At 47.1% G+C, this 20,226-nt stretch overlaps 1 protein-coding gene across 3 annotated transcripts in view; it reads right to left on the bottom strand.

Annotated features, from left to right (window-relative positions):
- Positions 1–20,226, bottom strand: part of LOC134031272 (potassium voltage-gated channel subfamily C member 1-like) — a 49,494-nt gene that overhangs the window by 23,524 nt on the left and 5,744 nt on the right. For all 3 annotated transcript variants that reach the window (XM_062474843.1, XM_062474845.1, XM_062474844.1), the window contains exon 2: positions 16,388–17,072. In XM_062474843.1, coding sequence (XP_062330827.1) covers positions 16,388–17,011 — 624 coding nt within the window. In that variant the 5' untranslated portion in view covers positions 17,012–17,072. The remainder of the gene's footprint in view (positions 1–16,387; positions 17,073–20,226) is intronic.

Below are 20,226 nucleotides of genomic sequence, written 5' to 3'. Positions count from 1 at the left end.
AACTAAGAACGTACAAAATGTTGATTTGGGGAATATTACTAACACATTATTGACCCATAATGGTATGTAAGTGCATTACTACAAAACATACATTGTGTTACTACTGTCAATCACATTTGTATATTTTATATTCCACTGCAGAAATATGTCCATATCTAATGTACGTTGATGTTGACTAGAGACAGTGTGGAAGTTAGTGAGCTAAAATTCACTTTTAAATGTATTTCAGGAAATTCTTTCATGAAGTCATATTCTAAAATCAACTGCCAAAGTAGGTAATGATGTTCATGAAAAGCGTTAGTGTCATTAGTACATTTCCATAACTGGTTGGACACTGCCTCCAATTTCCTGCCTCTCCTGGGAATCTGGCCTGTCTGCCATCATTTCCATTCTACAATGTCTGGCATCTCTCCGCTCATCCCCTTCCAAAACTCTCCTCAGGGCACATTTGTTGGATGGAAAGCAAAACAAAAGCAGTCGTAAGAGTGGCCCTGCGCTGAGATCTGCAATCCGCACAGACAGTAATCTGCCAGTGACTCCGTTTCAGAAGGAATATATAGTTTTTTTTTCTTTTTAGAAACAGTTTACTCAAAATACAGATAGCGTTTATCCCACCCATAACACGACTAGACAAGGACATCAGTGTTTTCGTCAGCAGCGATCGCTTTTCAACCGCTCATTTCAACGATTTGTTTTCCCAGGGTTTGCTGTCGAGGCAGCCTGGAAGTGGACTGTGTGCATGGTGGAGGACCTCATTATGCTGGTCCGTTCAGTTGTTCTTGACTCAATTACATCGGCGTGATAATATAGTGTGTGCATGGTTCCAACCTCCCCTTCCCCCACAACAGACCGGTACTTGGTCAGAGGTGTATTTATAGACTTCAGTATACTTTGTGTTATAATCAAATAAATAATACATAACAGACATGGCCGGAGAGGAAGAAAAAAAAATAAAACCCCACTTGAGTGGAGCCCATGTAAGTGAAATGCTTGAGTGCCTTGGCTGTTATTTGTGCGTTTCCCATATGTTGTTCGCATCCAGGATGTAAATGTGGAGACGAAATGAAAGGAGGATGCTTGAGAGACGACAGTGAGGTAGCACTGGTGAAAGGGAGGGATTGTGATGTTCATCATGGGCTCCTGTTTCTTACCATCAACATGAACACGTTGAACCCTGACCCCCCTTTCACCGTCAGGCATCAAAACGAGAGTGAACATTCATCTCTCTTGACAGGAAATAGATACACTACGTACATAAGCCCAAGAGAGATACAGTAAATACAGCAGAGATTAGCTGAGTGGCATTAGCCTGTGGCAAACGAATGTCAGTCATAAAGGCACTTTTCAAAATACAGCCAGTGTCAAGGAATTTGATTGTGCCAGCTGTATTAAGGGATTAGCATACAGTATGTGCAGATATGTGAAGATGCATTTGCATGTAATTTCAGGGAATGTTGGTGGTATTCAGGTTTATCTGTGACAAACCTCCAAAAAGCTTACGTAAGCTCTGACTAGATGAGGCAACATACTGTAAACCAGAACACACCAAACCAGCCGCCATCCATTGTATTGATTGAGAAGTAACTCTTCATTCTCCAACAGCTGGATCATTCTAGTTCTGGTTCACTTTCCTCTTTCAGACGTTCTATCTCTCTCTCTCTCTCTCTCTCTCTCTGTCTTTCTGCGTCTCTCCTCGTCATGGCTACCTTATGTTCTTCACCTCTTTCCAATCCATCTCTCCCTCTCCATCTCTCCATCCCCTCCTCTCCTCCCTCTTCCCTCCTCTGCCATGTCTCTGTAGTCTGTGTCTGACCTACTTTTTCAGATTGCTGCAGTGCTCTACCCCTCTGTATTGTGAACACACACACACACACACACGAAATGCACACACACACAGACACACACACACAGATCAGATTCAGTCCTGTCTCCCGTCCACCCGCCGCCCCCATCCCAGAGACCAGAGAGGAACCAGGGGGACCTGTTCATGGAGCTCTCTCATTGGCCAGGACCTGTTCCCACAGCTGCGTGGTTAAAAGTAGAACTATACATGTTGATTAGGAGAATTGAGGGTTATGTTGACAAAGAGCATTGTGGTGGTCTTAGCTTTAGCAGTAGGTACAGCGGTAGTGCTAGAAGGAATACCTTTCAAGTTAGTTCTCTGATGTATTGTCTTGAACATTAGCCCTCTCATATGCACACTCACAAACACATACCCACAATGCATGCATTCACTCACTCATTCACTCACTCACTCATCATTCACACATGCACACACGCACACACAAACACATACACATACACATATGCTTATTCACAGTCCGCTAACCATCACCCAAAAAAAGTTACTTTGGAAAAACTCACATCAAATCTGATATGTAGGCTGCACAGGTGGTGAGACAGAGGGAGGGAGGGAGGGAGGGGAGTGAGAAAGACACAGAGAGGGAGGGAGGGAGACAGAGAGGGAGGGAGGGAGACAGAGAGGGAGGGAGACAGAGAGGGAGGGAGGGAGACAGAGAGGGAGGGAGACAGAGAGGGAGGGAGACAGAGAGGGAGGGAGGGAGACAGAGAGGGAGGGAGGGAGACAGAGAGGGAGGGAGGGAGACAGAGAGGGAGGGAGGGAGACAGAGAGGGAGGGAGGGAGACAGAGAGGGAGGGAGACAGAGAGGGAGAGACGTAGGGAGGAAGGGGGAAGGGAGAGAGAGAGGCAGAGGGAGGCTGGGTGAGACGGAGGGAGAGTGAGAGAGACAGGGGGAGGCAGGCTGGTTGAGACAAAAGGTAGGCGGACGGGGAGACAGAGAATGTTGTAGACAGGTTAGCTGGATCCAGATGAAAAAAGAGGATGATTAGATGAGAAGCCAATGATCAGAGGTCACATGACAAAGCAGGAAGAGGTGGCAGTGAAGGTACAGTACAGGTAGACTGCAAACAACGACAAATGCAAACTTTGAACGGGAGCAGAGTGACTCAAGAAAAAGGATGGTGCGCTCAGTAACAACATACTTCACCCTTTCCTCCTCCATCAATATTTACAGTAATGTTGCTACTTCAATTACATGCACTACAAATGTAATATTCCTCAAGTGCAAGAGCAGTAAAGAAAATCAATAGATCAATCCATCACGTGGGCCCATGCTTTTTCAGCTGTATATATTATGTTAAGTGAAGGATCTACTGTGCCATGAAATTATACTGTACTTCCTGGGCTTGACCACTAATGCAATTCAGGCTATTCATCAAGCCTGCATTAACACAGGTGTGTGCATGTGTGTTTGTGTGGTACATGGGTATGTCTACTTGGCAGAAAGAGAGTGCTACCTACATGATCACTGCAATGAGACACGCATGAAAGATGGACAGAGAGAGGGGTGAGAAAGAGAGAAAGGTTGAAAGAGAGAGAGAGGGAGAGAGAGGGACAGAGGGAGAGAGAGGGACAGAGGGAGAGAGAGAAAATAATAGGAAGAAGGGGGGGTGGATACTAGTAGGAGAAGAACTCTGTCACTTTTCCTTTATTTATCCCTCCATCCCTCCATCCTTACATCCCTCCATCCTTACATCCCTCCATCCTTACATCCCTCCATCCCTCCATCCCTCCATCCTTACATCCCTCCATCCCTCCATCCCTCCATCCTTACATCCCTCCATCCCTCCATCCTTACATCCCTCCATCCTTACATCCCTCCATCCCTCCATCCTTACATCCCTCCATCCTTACATCCCTCCGTCCCTCCATCCTTATATCCCTCCATCCCTCCATCCCTCCAACCCTCCATCCTTACATCCCTCCATCCTTACATCCCTCCATCCCTCCATCCTTACATCCCTCCATCCCTCCATCCCTACATCCCTCCATCCCTCCATCCCTCCATCCCTCTCTCTGCTGCTTCCTATTGGTATGGAGCCACTTATCCACTTGATAGAGTATTGGGGTTAGGTGTGTGTGTGTCCATATGTGCGAGCATGTTTGATTGTGCGTGTGTGTATGTGTATGGGTTCGAGGACAAGAAAGTAGATGGTCTGCTTCCTAAGTAATCTATGTTCATACAGACTGAGAGCCCAAGCTCATTAGCATAGCCTGATATACGATCCCCCATGGAGACCCCTCTCACTACGTCGTCTACATACATGTAAGCAGGCCAATGACCTTCAAGCCCCACAGAAAATTTGATTTGGATAGATCATCAACATAAATTTAAGAGAGAAGGAAGCAAGATGGAGATGGGAGAGATGAGTGGGGGAGAGCGGTAGGGGAAAAGGGAGAGATAGAGAGAGAGAAAGAGAGATTGAGAGAGAGAGATATATATATAGAGAGAGAGAGACTGAGAGAGAGAGAGAGAGAGAGAGAGAGAGAGAGAGAGACTGAGAGAGAGAGAGAGAGAGAGAGAGAGACTGAGAGAGAGAGAGAGAGAGATAGAGAGAGAGAGAGAGAGAGAGAGAGAGAGAGAGAGAGAGAGAGAGAGAGAGAGAGAGAGAGAGAGAGAGAGAGAGAGAGAGAAGAGAGAGAGAAAGGCGATTGAGAAAAGGACAATGAGGCGTTGACACAGTCGGTGCGACTTTATGAGACCCGGCTGCTGCTGTTGCTGGATGGAGGGAGGATGAACTCATGAAAGTGAAGGAAGGAGGAGGAGGGGGGAGGAGGGAGGAGGAGGGAGGGACCTGCTGACTATGAATGAGAGAGCCAAGAAAGGGTAGAAGAAGTGGTAGAATGAGAGGGTGAGTGGAAACAGAAGGGCCACCAACAGCGGAGATTACGGAGAGAGAGAGAGACTAGAGAGAGAGAGAGAGAGAGAGAGAGAGAGAGAGAGAGAGAGAGAGAGAGAGAGAGAGAGAGAGAGAGAGAGGAGGGATACAGCCCTGTTGAGTGTGAATGCAAGACAGTCTGCGCCAAAGAAAGAGACACCAGAGTCTGGTGTGAGAGAAAGAAAGGGAAAGAAAGCGAGAGAGAGAGAGAGAGAGAGAGAGAGAGAGAGAGAGAGAGAGAGAGAGAGAGAGAGAGAGAGAGGAGAGAGAGAGAGAAGTTATAGGTCCAGCAGGCATGGTGACACGGCCTCAGTGAGACCCCAACAGTGGGTCAGTGCGTGTGTGTGTGTGTGTGTGCGTGCTTGCGTCTGTGTGAATGTGTGTCTCCCTGTGCGTGTGTTTACTGCGGCACAATCCAGAGGAGCTTTATCATTACAGTATTACCAGGGCCCGTGTCACCATGACAACCACTGCGTTAGCCTCTCTTCTCACAGCACCAAGGACGGGGAGCCTGCCAGATCCTGCTCCTATACTACCTACTAGGTCTCCCTGATAAAGGGCCTGCCTCTGTCAAATACTGCTCCTCTAATGACTGACATGGCTCCTCAATAGGGGTCCAGCCTCTGCCAAACAGCAATCTGTCAAGCAAGGCTCAATGCTAATTGCTTAATGAACATGGCGATAGCGCTTATTGTGCAGGTACAATGTGAGTGACCTTGAGGGAAGGTGTTTTTGGTGTGTGTGCGTGCGTAAATGTGTGTGTATGTGTGTGTGTGTTTGGGATGGGTTGTCTTTCGTCCACGTTGCCACGGTAACTCTGAGGGAATTGTGTCCGATCAGGATTCGATCGAGAGCGAGATTGTCCTCGTCAAACAAAGCACGCGAGAGCTACGACCGCAGGCAGCCGTTAGAGGAGGCTGGAGGACGATGCGAAACCTGCACATGAATGAAGCATGACACATCAATGATTAAAGACAAGACTTCTCCAAGGAAGTCCTCCTCTCCTGAAGGGCCACGGGTTGAACTGGAAGAGCCTGATTAATGTATAATCTCATGGAGGAGAGAAGGAGAGCGAGAGGAAGTGTTCCTTCAGACCATTACGAGGGAGAGACCCACAGTAGTCATGACAGTGGCTGTGACCCGAGTTCCGGAACAACCCTTCCTGTCAACCTCACCCTCATCATCATCATCTTCCTCTTCGTAACTCGTATCCACAACTGCTTGAGTTTGTTCTGGCCATGTGATTATTGTGAAATTATAGCAACCTTAAGGAAGACCGGAACATTCCACTGTGTTCATGCAGAGGGAGAGAAGGAGAGAGGGAGAGAAGGAGAGAGGGAGAGAAAGAGAGAAGGAGAGGGAGAGAAAGAGAGAGGGAGAGAAGGAGAGAGGGCGAGAAGGAGAGAGGGAGAGAAGGAGAGGGAGAGAAGGAGAGGGAGAGAAGGAGAGAGGGAGAGAAGGAGAGAGGGCGGGAGAGCTTGGAGGGAGGTGGTGTGTGAAACGGCCAGACTCTAAAAGTGGGGCAGTAAGAGAGAGAGAGAGAGAAAACGGACGGAGAGAGAGGGAGAAAGTGAGAGAGAGGAAGAGAGAGAGAGAGAAAGTGAGAGAGAGGAAGAGAGAGAGAGAAAGTGAGAGAGGAAGAGAGAGAGAGAAAGGAAATAGAGAGGGGGAGAGAAAAAGAAAGAATGTTGAATAATGAATTAACACAGTAGCTTCAGCTTCAGCTTTTAGTTCTGGAGACCTTTGAAGACAGAGGTGGAAACAGCATGCTCTTACCAGCACGTGTGACTAGTGGCTGCTCCAACATGACCATGAAATGTATCAATAAACAACAAGTAGAAATAATTGAACCCTGTTTACTCCTAAAGTTTACCTAGCAAACATAAATAAATAAAAATTACGTGTTTATTAGTGCACATGCGGTCAAGCTAATATTATTAAGCCGATATCATGAACAGAATGTAAACTAATTTTGTAAAGGAGTCTGTGTGTGTGTGTGTGTGTGTGTGTGTGTGTTGTTGAGTGAGAGAAAGACAGGGAGGGAAATGAGAGAGGGAAAGAGAAAGAAAGAGGTACAGAGAATGGGAGAGAATGAAAAAGAGAGACAAAGACAAAAAAATAAAAAGAGGCTCTATGGTTGTCAGTTCCACTACTCTGCATGTGTGTGTAAAACAAGCCCCCATCCAGGGGAAGATCTCATGACCACAGACAGACTACACAGGAACCACATGGCGACAACAACACACATACCTATTCTCTTACACTTACACACAAACACACACACACACTCTCCCAGCGGTGTGCTAAAGATGTAGAGGGAACGAGAGGACATGGGGACAGGGGAGGGGGAATCTTGTGACTGATACCTGAAGAGGATGTGAGTGAGAATCGCAGGTCGAAGCAGCACCAGATATCCTATAAGAGAGAGAGAGAGTGTGTGTGTGTGTGTGTGTGGGGGGGGGTCTGTCCACGTAAGCACCCTGGGGAGATACAAGGTATCTGAACTGGGGGAGGTGGGGTGGAGGTGGGGGCGGACTTCTGGATCCCTGAAGCCAAGAATACCCCACTTTGGCAGGGGGCACCTGGTGTAGGACCCCGCTGGAGACTGAAGGGCAATGGGAGGTGATTGCATGGAGGGATGGGGCGGGCTGTGTGTGTGCGTGTGTGTGTGTGCGGGGTTAGGGGCGTAGAACGAGTGTGATGAAGAGTGATGGCGATACTTTGCCTGGTGTGTGTGTGTACATGCATGCATTCGTGACAAGGAACTAGCGTGCGTGTCTGTTTGCACTTGAGACGTGACTAGTGTTCGTTTGTGTTGTATACATGAAACAAGAATTTGCTGATGCACATAAATCAATATCTTGAATGGGGAGTTGCTTTATGATGCTTAGAGACATCTGACTGATTTGTTGCGAGGTTCTTAATTGTATGTTCTTAAAGGCCTGCCCCATTAATTAAAGGTTAAATCAAAAACCTGACAGACAACACACAAGTAAAACCTCTGTGTTCCAAATCCACATCAGTGAAGCTTCAACATACAGTACCGTCGCTGGAGGACCCTTAACAAGACAGAGCCGGATTTCAGAGATTCCCCGAATGACTCAACCGCCGACACACACAGCAGTGCTCCCCAACTATCTCTCTCTCTCTCTCTCTGGTCGACACGTCACAGTGTCGTATCTGCGCCGCAGCACTGAGGTTCCCTCCATTTCTTCCCTCTGCAGTCGTGTCAAACATCTCTGAAGAACAGACGCGGCATGGAGCCGTGTGAGAGCATGAGAGAGACCCCCCCTTAAAGTCTGCTTTGTATTCGATCCAGTTCACTGCAGAGTACTATGTTGCATTTGTCCTTGCGACGCCCCCCCCTCTCTCTTTCTCTTGAGCGCCCCCATCTCTACTTCTGCCCCCCCCACCTACTCCTCCTATAGCTTGTATTGTGTGCTGAGTGAGAGCTAGTTTGCGAAGCTGTCCCTGTTCTATTAGCTGTGATGACCGAGTACCTGCCAGTCTCCTCCTTCAAGACCCCCTCCCGCTCTCTCTTCTCTCCATTCCTGTGTCTATCTCTATATCTCTCTGACTCTATCTTTCCGCTTCTCTCTCTCTCTCTCTCTCTCTCTTTCTGTCCTTAATCTAACTGAGAGGTTTGTGCCAAAAATGCTTTGTAAGAGAAACAGGAAAGCCACACACACACACACACACTCAAGCGCACACCACAGGTAGCTGTGTGTTTATGAGAGAACAAGGACGTTGCAGGCAGCTATCTAACCATCCACCTCTTACCAACCTTCACCGATTAAAAGGCCATCAAAATGTTAAAAGAAGGCTAATCTTTAGGGGGAAATGTTCCAATAACACTCTTCCTCTGCAGTGATAAACAAAGGATGTCTGAAGGACTTTGAGCTGTGGACAATTCCAGACAATTCGTTCCAAATCCTCACTCGGACATTTTACACAACAGAGTCCTACGACATACAACTCCTTAAACTGCGCCAGCTCCACTGCCCCGCCCTCCTCCCCGCCCGCCCGCCCTCCCCCACCACCACCCCCACCGCCACCACCCTGCCACTTACAAGGGAGGAACCATCGGCGGGCAGCAGATGGTCACTCAGGAATTATCCCAGTGTCGCTCTCCAATGTCATTTTCCGTGGGAATGAGCAGGGACCCTGCTTGACTGTTCCCAGAGCCACAGGGCAACAGGAGCTAGCTGCAGCAGGGAATGTCACGAGGCCAACCATGCATACTAACCAGGCTCCAGCTAGCACACGAACCAACCAACATATTCTGGAAGTACAGCAAGGAACTAACTTTTTGGGTTTATCCCATTTGGTACGTAAATCTACCACTATAAAACTTGTTTTCTAAAACCCAATGAGTCAGTTGTCATATTCAACATGTTTGCCAGAATAAGGGTGCATCATTTTGCACTTTCAGACTGCTGGATCCTGGTGAATATCGGCTAAATCAGCAAAACCTGACAGAGAACACTTTTTGAAACACACAAAAAATAAAGTATAACCTTTTAAAAATGGTGAGTGATCGATTTTTTGGAACCACAGCATCCAGTCAGCTAATTCTCCTGTTATAATGTGAGTCCATTACAGGCTTGTTATGAGTGCAAAGTGGCTCAGTGTGGAGGTGTGTGTGTGATGCACAGGGTGAGTGCAGTCTGTGGGGGTCACGTGCGGAGGTGTGTCAGATGTACAGATTTATGTCTGTCCCGTGAGTGGGCACTCAGAGAGATGCTTTATGGGCATATATGTGTACAGTGTAAAGGGTAATGCATGTAAGGTGTGCACCATGTAAAGGTTTTTTTATAGGCGTGTAAAGCATGTAGATTTATGGCTTTCAGGCGAAGGTTTACACTCACTGTGTTACGTTTTGTGTGTTTGCGTGTGCTGAGCCTGTGCCGTTGACAATAACATGCCTAAACAGCACAGGTGTGTGTGCTGTAGATATGTACCAGGCATGCTCCAGTGTCCTCCCCTTCCCTGCCCTCCTGCTCCTGGTGTTTTGACGAGCTTGTGCCCCATTTAGAGGATTCAGCTTGGTGCCGTGGTAACCAGCTCTGGCACCATGTGAGCTCTCCAGCCACGCCGTTGTCCAAACACATTTCAATGTGTGAGAGAGAGAGAGAGAGAGAGAGAGAGAGAGAGAGAGAGAGAGAGAGAGAGAGAGAGAGAGAGAGAGAGAGAGAGAGAGAGAGAGAGAGAGAGAGAGAAAAGAATGAAAGAGAGAAGTGAACGAGAACGAGGGAGAGGAGGGCAGAGGTGATTGGAGGGTCGGTGGTGGTGAGAGACGCCGTGGCAACAGGGTCTGTTTATTGTGTGCGCTGTATGGAATGTCACACTTATTACAAACAGGTAAAGAAGTGTGAAAACCACTTTTTGTTTGTTTGGTCATCAACAAATCGGTTGTCAAAACAGTTTGGTCAGTTCCATCGTTCCAGCCCCGCGTCCCTCTGGAATCCCATCAACAACTCACTGAGGTAGTATTACCGGATGCCAAAGCAAGCGGAGCCGTATCACATTCCTGGTGATAGGAACACTATACAGGAGGACCACGGCTCAATACCTCGTCAGGAAAAACTGAAACAAAACACTATGGGTTTCCCAAATACAGGCATAAACGGTGGAGTTGGCTCAATGGTTTGTAAGGCCTTTCCCACACGGGCTCTCTGAACATCCTGTGTTTCACAACCAAGCAGCTCAGTGCCAGCAGTGGCTTTCTGCTTGAGGACACACAGCCAAACAAGCTGCTGCAGTGTCAGCGCTATTTTGGGGCCCAAACGGTTTTGTAAGCATTGTGTGTGTCCTGAATGGTCACACGGGGAGCGTGGTGACGGTACAGACCACAAGGACGAAGGCGTGGAAGACACTCGCTCGCTGTATTTTTAGACTTTTTCCAGTCAGGCAGTGAGAAAACGGAAGTGAGAAAGTGTTGGTCGTTAGAAGCGGGGTTTCGAACATCAAAAAACACCTACTTGTAGGCATTTTTTGGGGGTCCAATCAGCAAAATGGCAACACAAGCTTAAAGTGGCCAAATCTGGCTTCATCACCACATGACATCATCACCTGAAGTGGTAGAAATGCCCGGAGTCTAGCACCTCAGTGATGAGGTTTACCAAATATTCTCACAACCAGAAGGAGGTGTCCCAGTATGAGTTGAAGGAGCCAGAGCCTTTTAATGAGGCGCACGCCAGCCGAGGGCCCCCTGATGATGTTGTTTGTGATGTCACAGAGCCCAACGGCAGGGAGTCATCGGGCCGTAGTCCAATCTGAGAGCAGGGACAACAGTGAATGCAGTGAAGGCCGTTAATGATTGGCTGGAACTAGTGTTAACTGACAGTCTTCATCTGCGTAATACGCTAATAAAGTGATAACGTACTTCAGTGTTGTCACAGCACTGTTTTCGAGGCAAACAAATGACTTTGCACAGCTCATCAGTTCAGCTCTGATAAATAGGATGCAATTTCTTACCTACCTGACTAGATACAATAGTAACAGGATATTATTATTAACCGTTGACACTTAGTTCATGTCACCTATAAGTTGGCAAATGTTAGATGAAGGGGCTTGGGGTGCACCACCCCCCCCAAAAAAAACGGTGCAAAAAAATCTCAACAGACTACTGTATGCAAAATTAGCAATGACCCAGTAACAACAGGAGCCTGATAACGAAGGCAGAATGTTGTCATCTTCACAGCACCGGGGTTCTCAGGCTCCGTGCCATCTTAACTGTTCTAGAACCCTCACGCACGTCTCTCACTGTGGCCTCCCTCCTCAGAGACGACACGTCACTAAAATAACACGTGACGTCCCAGGCGAAGCCGACAATGTCACAAAAACCCTGGCTCAAGCGTTTTGCTCCAATACCAGCACCTATTTATAGATAGCCCTATCGATATAGCTTTTTTATTTGCTGTCCAACACAGTCTTGGGTCTTCTGTTGACGCTGGGCGCAGTGGCAGGTCATATTTGTGTTTATGACAGCAGTGTTCATGACTACAACTCTGGGCACAGTGGAAAAGAACAGCAAACAATGAACCGCAAAACATGACCTTCATGGCGGGCCGGCGTTCAGACGAGGGATTCAACGCTCCCCCAACACTGATGAAGCCGTCACAGAACCACGTAAGGTTTGCTCTGGCCTCGGAGGGTTCTAGAAGGAGGTTTCGGGGAGGTTCTAGAATGTGATGTGCTTGACACAATGGGCAGCAAAGCAGAAAAGTAAGTAGAGGTGAAATGGAATCTGTTTCTCTGGAATTATTATTCCTGTTACTGAGGGTACATATCTGAGTGTGGTTTTCCAAAGGGGTTCATTGGGGGCTGGTAATTGTGTGCGTCTGTGTGTGTGATCGCAGAAGTTCATCTCAATATATGGGGTTATTGACACTCAATCAAATTAAATCAGACTTCCATTTAGTGCCATTGGTTCAAGTCAAACCACACTGAACTACAAAGCAAACTCAGAACGGAACATTAAGCCACAAATCATCCTGTTTTCATCCCATTCCCCAGCAAAGCATGCTTATTGAGTTAACGAGACCAACTGAGACTAGAACGTCGAGTTAGGAGGCAATGGGTTTGGAAGGTTTCCAGCGTGTGACAACTCCTTGTGAGGTTCATCTACTCCACCCCTGCCTACAGTCTCATGGAAACTCAATGTCATGCAACCAGACAATCAATCAATAGAGCAATAAGATGGATGTAATATCACACATCTACTACAAATAGGGAAATGGGCTTTTTATCTCCACCCAGTGGCATAATGGTCCTGTTAGCGAGTAAACATTGAACAATTTGTTCATTTCTAAGAATCAGAACATCAGCCGTTTGAAGAGGGGAAGGCAGACAGTGATATCAAAAACAGACAAGAAAGAGATGATAATCAATCAAATATAACATATAACAATCAATGGGAACTGGGAGCCACAAAGGAGGTGGATTGGATTGCTCCAGCCTTTATTACCGATCGAAGATGTTAAGAGAAGAACCCCCGACCCCCAACACATCTCTCTCTCTCCTTCTCTTTCTGCCATCCCTGTAGCTCGTCCTGTTTCTCCACCAACCTCCTATCACTCTCTCCCCTCTCTCTCTCCTTCTCTTCCGTTGCTCTGTTCCCGACTCTTTTGCAGTCTCTCTCTGGCTGTATCTTTTTCTCTCCATATCTATCCCTTTCCCTTCGTCCCTCCCTCCCTCCCCCCTCTCCCTCCCTCCCTCCCTCCCTCCCTCTCTCATCCCCCTTTTGCTTCTCCTCCCTCCCTCCCTCCGTCTCTCATCCCCCTTTTGCTTCTCCTCCAGTGATCCCCCTCCTTTTTCTCTCCGCGTCTACTGCAGCAGAAAAGCCAGCACAAACACCAGCGCGTGTGTGTGTGCGTGTGCGCCGCTGGGATAGATCCGCCAGCGAGACCCCATGCGATCACGCATGACAAAAACGCTGCATGTGGAGCGATAATATGAATGACGTCTCTGATCACAACATTGATCGCTGGCGCATTACATCACGGCGATGAAAACAAAATCCCTTAAATCACCGTGGCGGTCTCTACGCTCCTCTCTCCCTCACTCTCAATCTCTCTTCTCTCTCTCGTTTTTAATCTCTTGCTCGCTGCCCCCCTCTATTTCTACATTTCTATTTCTCTAACCCCTCCCTCACCCCCCCCCCCTCACTCTATCTCTCTCTTCTCCTCATCTCTCTGCCACCTGCATTACCAACTATAGTTTGCTCTCTGTCTTGCTGGACTCAGCCCCGATGCTTGTGTGAAGGGGAGAAGGGGGAGAGGGAGGGAGGGAGGGAGGGGGGCAAAAAGTCTGTGTGATCTGGGTCATTGCCCTGTCTTGACGTATAGTGCTGTCGTACCAGACCTCCAGAGGGGAATGGGGCTAACGCTCACCCCACAAATAGCAGCCCCAGGGGATGATGGATCCTGTCGAGAAGTCGCCCCGCGCTCTACATTTACATTTAGTCATTTAGCAGACACTCTTATCCAGAGCGACTTACAGTAAGTACAGGGACATTCTCCCCGAGGCAAGTAGGGTGAAGTGCCTTGCCCAAGGACACGTCATATTGCACGGCCAGAATCGAACCGGCAACCTTCTGATTAATAGCCCGACTCCCTAACCGCTCACCCATCTGACCCGCCGCTCTGCGCGGCGCCAACACGCTCGGAGGATCGTCGGGAGAGCCAGGGGACCGAAGGAGGGACAAGCTCCCCTGGCAGGGTTCTTACAGGTCGACAAACATCATGTCATGTCACTGAATTGGGGCGAGGTGGCAGTTCTTTTTTGGATAGGCAGTATCAAGTGGATTTGGCCCAGTGAAGACATCAAGTGTTAACCTTTTACATGCTTCTACATATAGCAATAGGCCATTCAATGTTGGCACGTTGTATCCTAAAACAGGTGCGTGGTGTTGCACTGCACAGTACACAACACACTGACTGTCCTCCTTGACATAGTATGACTGGGTTGGAATCAGAATCAGAATCAGAATGGGATTTATTCGCCATGAAAGTTTGCACAGACAAGGAATTTGCTTTGGCAGGAAGGTGCATACATTAAACATATACCTAAAATTTAAATATGTGGACTATCTATACTAAGGGTACATAAACTAGCAGTACTAAGTGGGATTAGAATATAATTAAATATACAATAAAATAAAATATAAGTTGCCGTAAATTACAATATAAAAATAAGAAAATACAAATATTACAAAAAATACAAATGTACAAGATACCAGCAGTAAAGTACCAGGAGTTGCAGGAACACATCTGGACACCTGGAACCAAACACCCCTCTAACCTGCCACCTTCGGATGCAGGTGGAACACAGTCCAGCGTCACAACCAATTGGGCTAAAGTGACACAGGTCAAGAGTCAAGTTGAACATTTATCAACTGCATCTGGTGGTGAAGTAAGAAATTCAAACACCATGTGACCTACTAGTGATACAAACCAGAAGTGGGGTGTGGGGGTTCTGTGGGTGATCGATCCCAGCAGTGTGGTCTGTTCCAGTGACAACAGCAGCTCTTCCTGATACCTTATCCTAAATCCAATGAGACCAGGAGGGGGGAGGGAATCAGGTGACCCTCTCTAGACTGTCTATCTGAGCCTGACACCTGGCTGTGTGTGTGTGTGTGTGTGTGTGTGTACATGCAGAGGAGCTGCTGCCTTGCTGCATACACAGAGTCTGAGACTGGTGTAGGAAGAGACATTAGGGATGTTTGTGTGTGTGCGTATGGGTGTGTTTCACTTTGTAGGGAAACGGAACGTACGACTTAGTATCTGTGAAGGCTGCCGAGGGTGCAAGCACCTGTACTACAGTATATTGTGCAGTGTGCCTGTAAGTGCACATGCATTTAGTATGTCTGTGTCTGTATGTCTGTGTGTGCATGCGTGTTTCTGTGTGCATTGCGTTTCAAAACAGATGTAGCCATGACTATAAGAAGGTGCTGGTTTCACAGTGAGCTACATGTGGTTCATCTGGCTTCTTTCTTTCCATGTACAGTATGTCCCTTGAAGGTTGCTATGCATTTTCACAGACCATCGCTTTATCGAAATCAAATGAACACCCTGTCATAATGAAATGCGTTATGAGTATCGTACAGTAGCCTACAACCTGAAACAATATGGTGTGAGATATTTCGACATATATATATATTTATATATATAGCTATATATATATATATATATATATATTCCTCAGACCAGTTATTCATCTCAGCTCAATGTTTATTCAAGCATTTAATCACAGGGCAAGATACTTGCTACTCTCTGCGCCATCAAGGGAAATCATCAGATACTAAAAGCGTAATTTCCCTATACTCTGCTAGCGTTACACTAGGCTATTGAAAGCGATATGAACGACGCGGTTCTATGCAGCTTCAAGGTAATATGGTGTGTCTGAAAAGCGTGCGTAAAAACGCGTAAAGGCTTTTTTATCTGGGTTGAGGGGACAGATATATACCCTCAAATTAGAATCACCAAGGGCAAACGTGTGAGAGACAGAAACGCACCTCTCTCAGATTACTCTCTGTAAGTGCTCAATGAATAAAACCGTAAAATGCAATAGCATGCTTGTAGGAGCATTATGATCAGACAAATTCAAGTTAATGAAGACGGTTGGATGCGGGAGAGGAGAGGGGGCAGAGACTGCGTTTCGATGCAGGTACCAGAAACCTGTAGGCTGAAACATATACTGTAGCCGACTGACAAAGACCCCCAAAAATGCATGAATACATGCATTCATTTGCGCATCCAAATTTACAACATGTTACCACGATACAGTGCAAATGGAACGTTTAAATTTAGATAGGAGATGAGATGACAAATATCAACTAGTGGCCTCGTATCCAACAGCAATACCATTTCAATTTTTTTATGCTATCAACATTAATTATTCATCATCCGTGAGTCTATATCCTGCCATTTAACATAAGCGAACTGCCAAGTGAAGTCATACCTATAAGTGCATAATCTGCAGTCGATTATGATAATAAAACAATGTGATAATGAAGTATACATTACAAAGCTGACTGAAGCCTAATGGAGGGGCCAATATATCCAAACTTTAAAGAACTTGATGGTAAACAGTACTATGAGCCTTCAAACAACTTTACCACGGAGGTAATAAGAGTCCAACTCACCCGAGCATATTTGGAGGAATAGGGGTCCTCAAAAAGGGCCCATATCCTGGGCTGCCAGGTTTTCCACCAACCCGCTTTCCTCGCGTCCTCCTGCATGCACAGTCTTTTCAGGTCCCCATCCGCGCCGCCTGTTAGCGCGGGGTCGTCCTCTGGCGCGTCCGGTTCAGGATTTTCAAAGCTGTCCAACGCCTCCTCCGCATCCCGGTGCTGCCGGTAATTCATCCAGCAACAAGCCTCCACGTCCGTCTCATCGATGCCCCAGAATGCCAGCTCCTCTTCGAACAGCGGACCGCACACGTCATTCGGACAGTGCAACTTCCCCGTGCGGTAATAGTTCAAGATGAATGAAAAGACAGAAGGGTGGCGATCGAAGAAGAACTCGTCGGATTTAGGGTCGTAATCGAAGTTGCTGAATGCGTCCGGCTCGGTAAGCCAAGATAAACGGGTACCGGGTAACGTTTTTAGGGTGCTTCGGTATGTTTCATGCCGCACCCCCCCGCAGTTTATCACGATCTTCTCGCTTTCCGACGGACAAGTCATGTCTGCGCTGTAACATGCTTTGTTGGACGACTTATTCCCACCCTTGCGCCCTTTGAAAGAGGATACACAGACCGAACTGAGCATAGAGGACCGGGGGGGAGGGAGAGGAGGAGAGAAAACGGAGGGAGGAGGAGGGAGGAGGAGTCTGCGGGGAGAAAAAAGGGTAGAATTTTAGAAAAGGGGAAAGGTATGGAAGGATAAATATTAACATTAATCCTAAAGATACGTTAAAGGTGGCTGAGAACACAGATGGGATTTATCCAACAGGTAAATTACACAGAACAAATCTGGATGACCTTGTGCAGGTGTACTGTGTAGCAGAAGTCTAAACATCCAAGAGATTGACAGGGATGCTGGGTGTTGATGTTTCTAAAACCGGTCAGACTCACAGACATGGGTTAAGGGGTCTCCAGCAGGTGCTGGGAGGATCGGACAGACACATGATCCATTCAACATGCTGACGATTGTTGACATCCATTATGCTGACTTGGTGAATAAGGTGGAATGACAATCTAGTCATTAAGTGAACAGAAACTAAAACTATGTGCCCCATCCCACCTATCACAGGACAATCCTTGTGTTAGGGACAGCAGATGCAGATGAGATTTGAGATCCCCAATGTCACATCAAAGCACTTCATTTACGACGATTTCAATCAGCTAGTTCCTTTTTTGTCAGTTCACTGAATTCTGCATTTTACAAGAGGATAATGTATATGGTCATCAACAACATAATTAACCCCAGTTCATTCAAATTCTGTGTGTAATTAGGGCACTATGAGACTATTGTATAGGCACACTGCCAAGTTACTCCTGTTCCCTCCATGCCCACAGTCTGGTCAACCAATAGGAGAGAGAGAAGTGTGTGTGTGTGTGTGTGTGTGTGTGTGTGTGTGTGTGTGAGTGTGTGAGCGAGAGAGAGAGACTGCATGTGAATGTGTGAAACAGAGTGAGAGAAAAGAAAGATGGAGGAAGAGGGGTAGAACGAGAAGGAGAGAAAAGGAGACAGAGGGGTAGATTTAGAAATGAGGGATCTTGATCCTTCATTTCCCCTTCATCCCTACAGCTTTTCTGACGAAAGGTGGCGCAGCGTTTGGTGTGTGTGTGTGTTAATTGCTTCCCGGGAGTGCAGTGTCCGTACTAATGTTAGATCTCCTCGACCAGCCCACAACAGACACCATGCATTCCCCTGCATCCCTGAGCTGCCTCCACTGCCTCTCCTGGCTCTGCCCCCTCGGCTGCCTCTCCATGGCTTGGATGCACCAGTCTGTCGGGATGCCTCACCGCCTCTTCTGCACGGAGTGTGTGTGTGTGTGTGTGTGGGGGGGGGGGGGGGGGGTGGAAGGAAGAGAAGGGGGGCCGCGGGGGGGTAGAGAACGGGAGGGGGAAGGGAGAGAACACTAGAGAGGCAGAGGGAGACAGACCATAAATCTGTGTTTTAATGGAGTGATTGGAAAGGACAGAACAAAACAAGACCGGGAAAACAAGTGAACACAACAAAGACCTGCAGACGAGAAGGAGAGGTGGAAGAGCGACAGATGGAGAGAGAGAGAAAGAGAGACCTTCCTCAGAGAACGAGAGAGAGAGTAAATGCAGAATGGTTACGACCTCACTTAGTCACCATAGGCATTACGCTACACTTCTAATGGCAGGGGATGGGAGAGAGACTGAGGGAGAGTAACAGAGAGAGAGAGAGCAGGAACGAGGGGAAGACTGGGGCATCAAGGGAGAGAGTGTGCTATAAAAGTGAATGAATTCCACTGCAGTAAAAAGCCGAGTTATTTGCTTGCTTGCCCTCCCCAGCTAGTTCCTTGCAGTACAGTTACCAGTGCTCAACCCACTGTTCCTTATGAACAGCACAAAGCCTCCCCAACGCTGAACCTTTCCTCTTAACCTCCTTTTCTCTATTCAGATGAATACAACACTTTCCACCATCCCTCTCTCTGCGTCCTCCTTTCCTCGTCCTCCCCCCACTCTCCCGCGCTCACTCTCCCTCTCCAGCCCTCCCCCTCTCCTGCATTCTCCATCTCCTCTGCCTCCGTCCCTCCCTCCCTCCCACCTCTCTCACTCACGCTCTCTCTCTCGCTCTCATATTCCGCATAAGGGAATCACATTTCATTGAAGGGGGAATCGAGGCTTCACTTTCCTCCTCCTCCTCACTACGCTCTCTCTCTCTCTCTCCTATCCGGTGGCCCGCTCTCATCTCTAGACTTCTTTCCCATTTATCTCTCTTCTTTTGCTGCATTTTTTAAGGATTTTTCTTCTTTCTCCCCCAGATTTCTCCTCTCCCCCTCTGTCTTCCAGCCTTGCATCCCATCTCTCTCCCTCTTCTCTCTCTCTCTCCTCCAAGTCTCTCTTTCTTCTTTCTCGCTTTCTTCTTATTTCCCTTTTCAGACTTTTTCGTTCCCTCTCGTTTTCAGACTTAGAACTATGTTCAGTTTGGTTTTCTCAGCACAGGATGTTCTTTAGATTCCGCCGCAGTAAGTACACTTTCTGTCTCCAGCGCAACTTTCAGACACTCTGTATTTTGTTCCTGTCTTGTGGTTCGTCCTTCATAGTCCTTTTGTTTGGATTACTTTCTTCAGATGTCATAAGATTTTTTTGTATTCTTAATTTTTGTGAGAAAACGTATCTAATTGATTGCTGCAGTTTGGAGACCTACTACTCACAGGTAAGCCTTACACAGGAAAAGTGGTTACTGCATGCGTACCAATTACCAGTTTAGAAACTGACCTCAGATCAGTCTTACCATGCCTACATTAAGGGGAAGGTTGACAGTAACTGTTCAGAGAACAGTCAAAGTATATGTTGAAAATAATTGTGGGACTATGAAAACGAAGAGCAGTCGTTTTCCTAGTCTTCACCACAGCTCTACTAATCTTGATAGACTTTGCTGCAGTACTCCAAAACTTGCCTTCTCAACAAAAAAAAGACTGCACTCACAAAATTAGGCATAGTCCAATACAACTTAAGTAATTTAATGTAGCTACGTACATTTCTTTGCATGGTAAAAGTGTTTTGCAGTTATTGCAAAAGTGCAAGTTAGAGAAATATGTAACTTCTAAAAAAGATGATTTCAAAAGTAACCAACCAGGGAAATACAATACAGTCAGTTTTCCTCAGTAGTCAGCATACTGTCCTGGAACATTGCTGCAGCTCTGCACTGTTGTGAAGTACTGGGATCTGATTTCAGCACCTTGGACAGCACACCCCTGCTCCCAGCCACAGGACAGGGGCAGAACTAATGTTCGACTAAACTAATGTTCGACTAAAGAAAAACAGATCCTTTTTGGGAGTCAG

The sequence above is a fragment of the Osmerus eperlanus genome, chromosome 12 (assembly GCF_963692335.1).
Source record: "Osmerus eperlanus chromosome 12, fOsmEpe2.1, whole genome shotgun sequence".
Classification (NCBI taxonomy): Eukaryota; Metazoa; Chordata; class Actinopteri; order Osmeriformes; family Osmeridae; genus Osmerus; species Osmerus eperlanus.
This window is presented reverse-complemented; position numbering and strand designations above follow the sequence as displayed.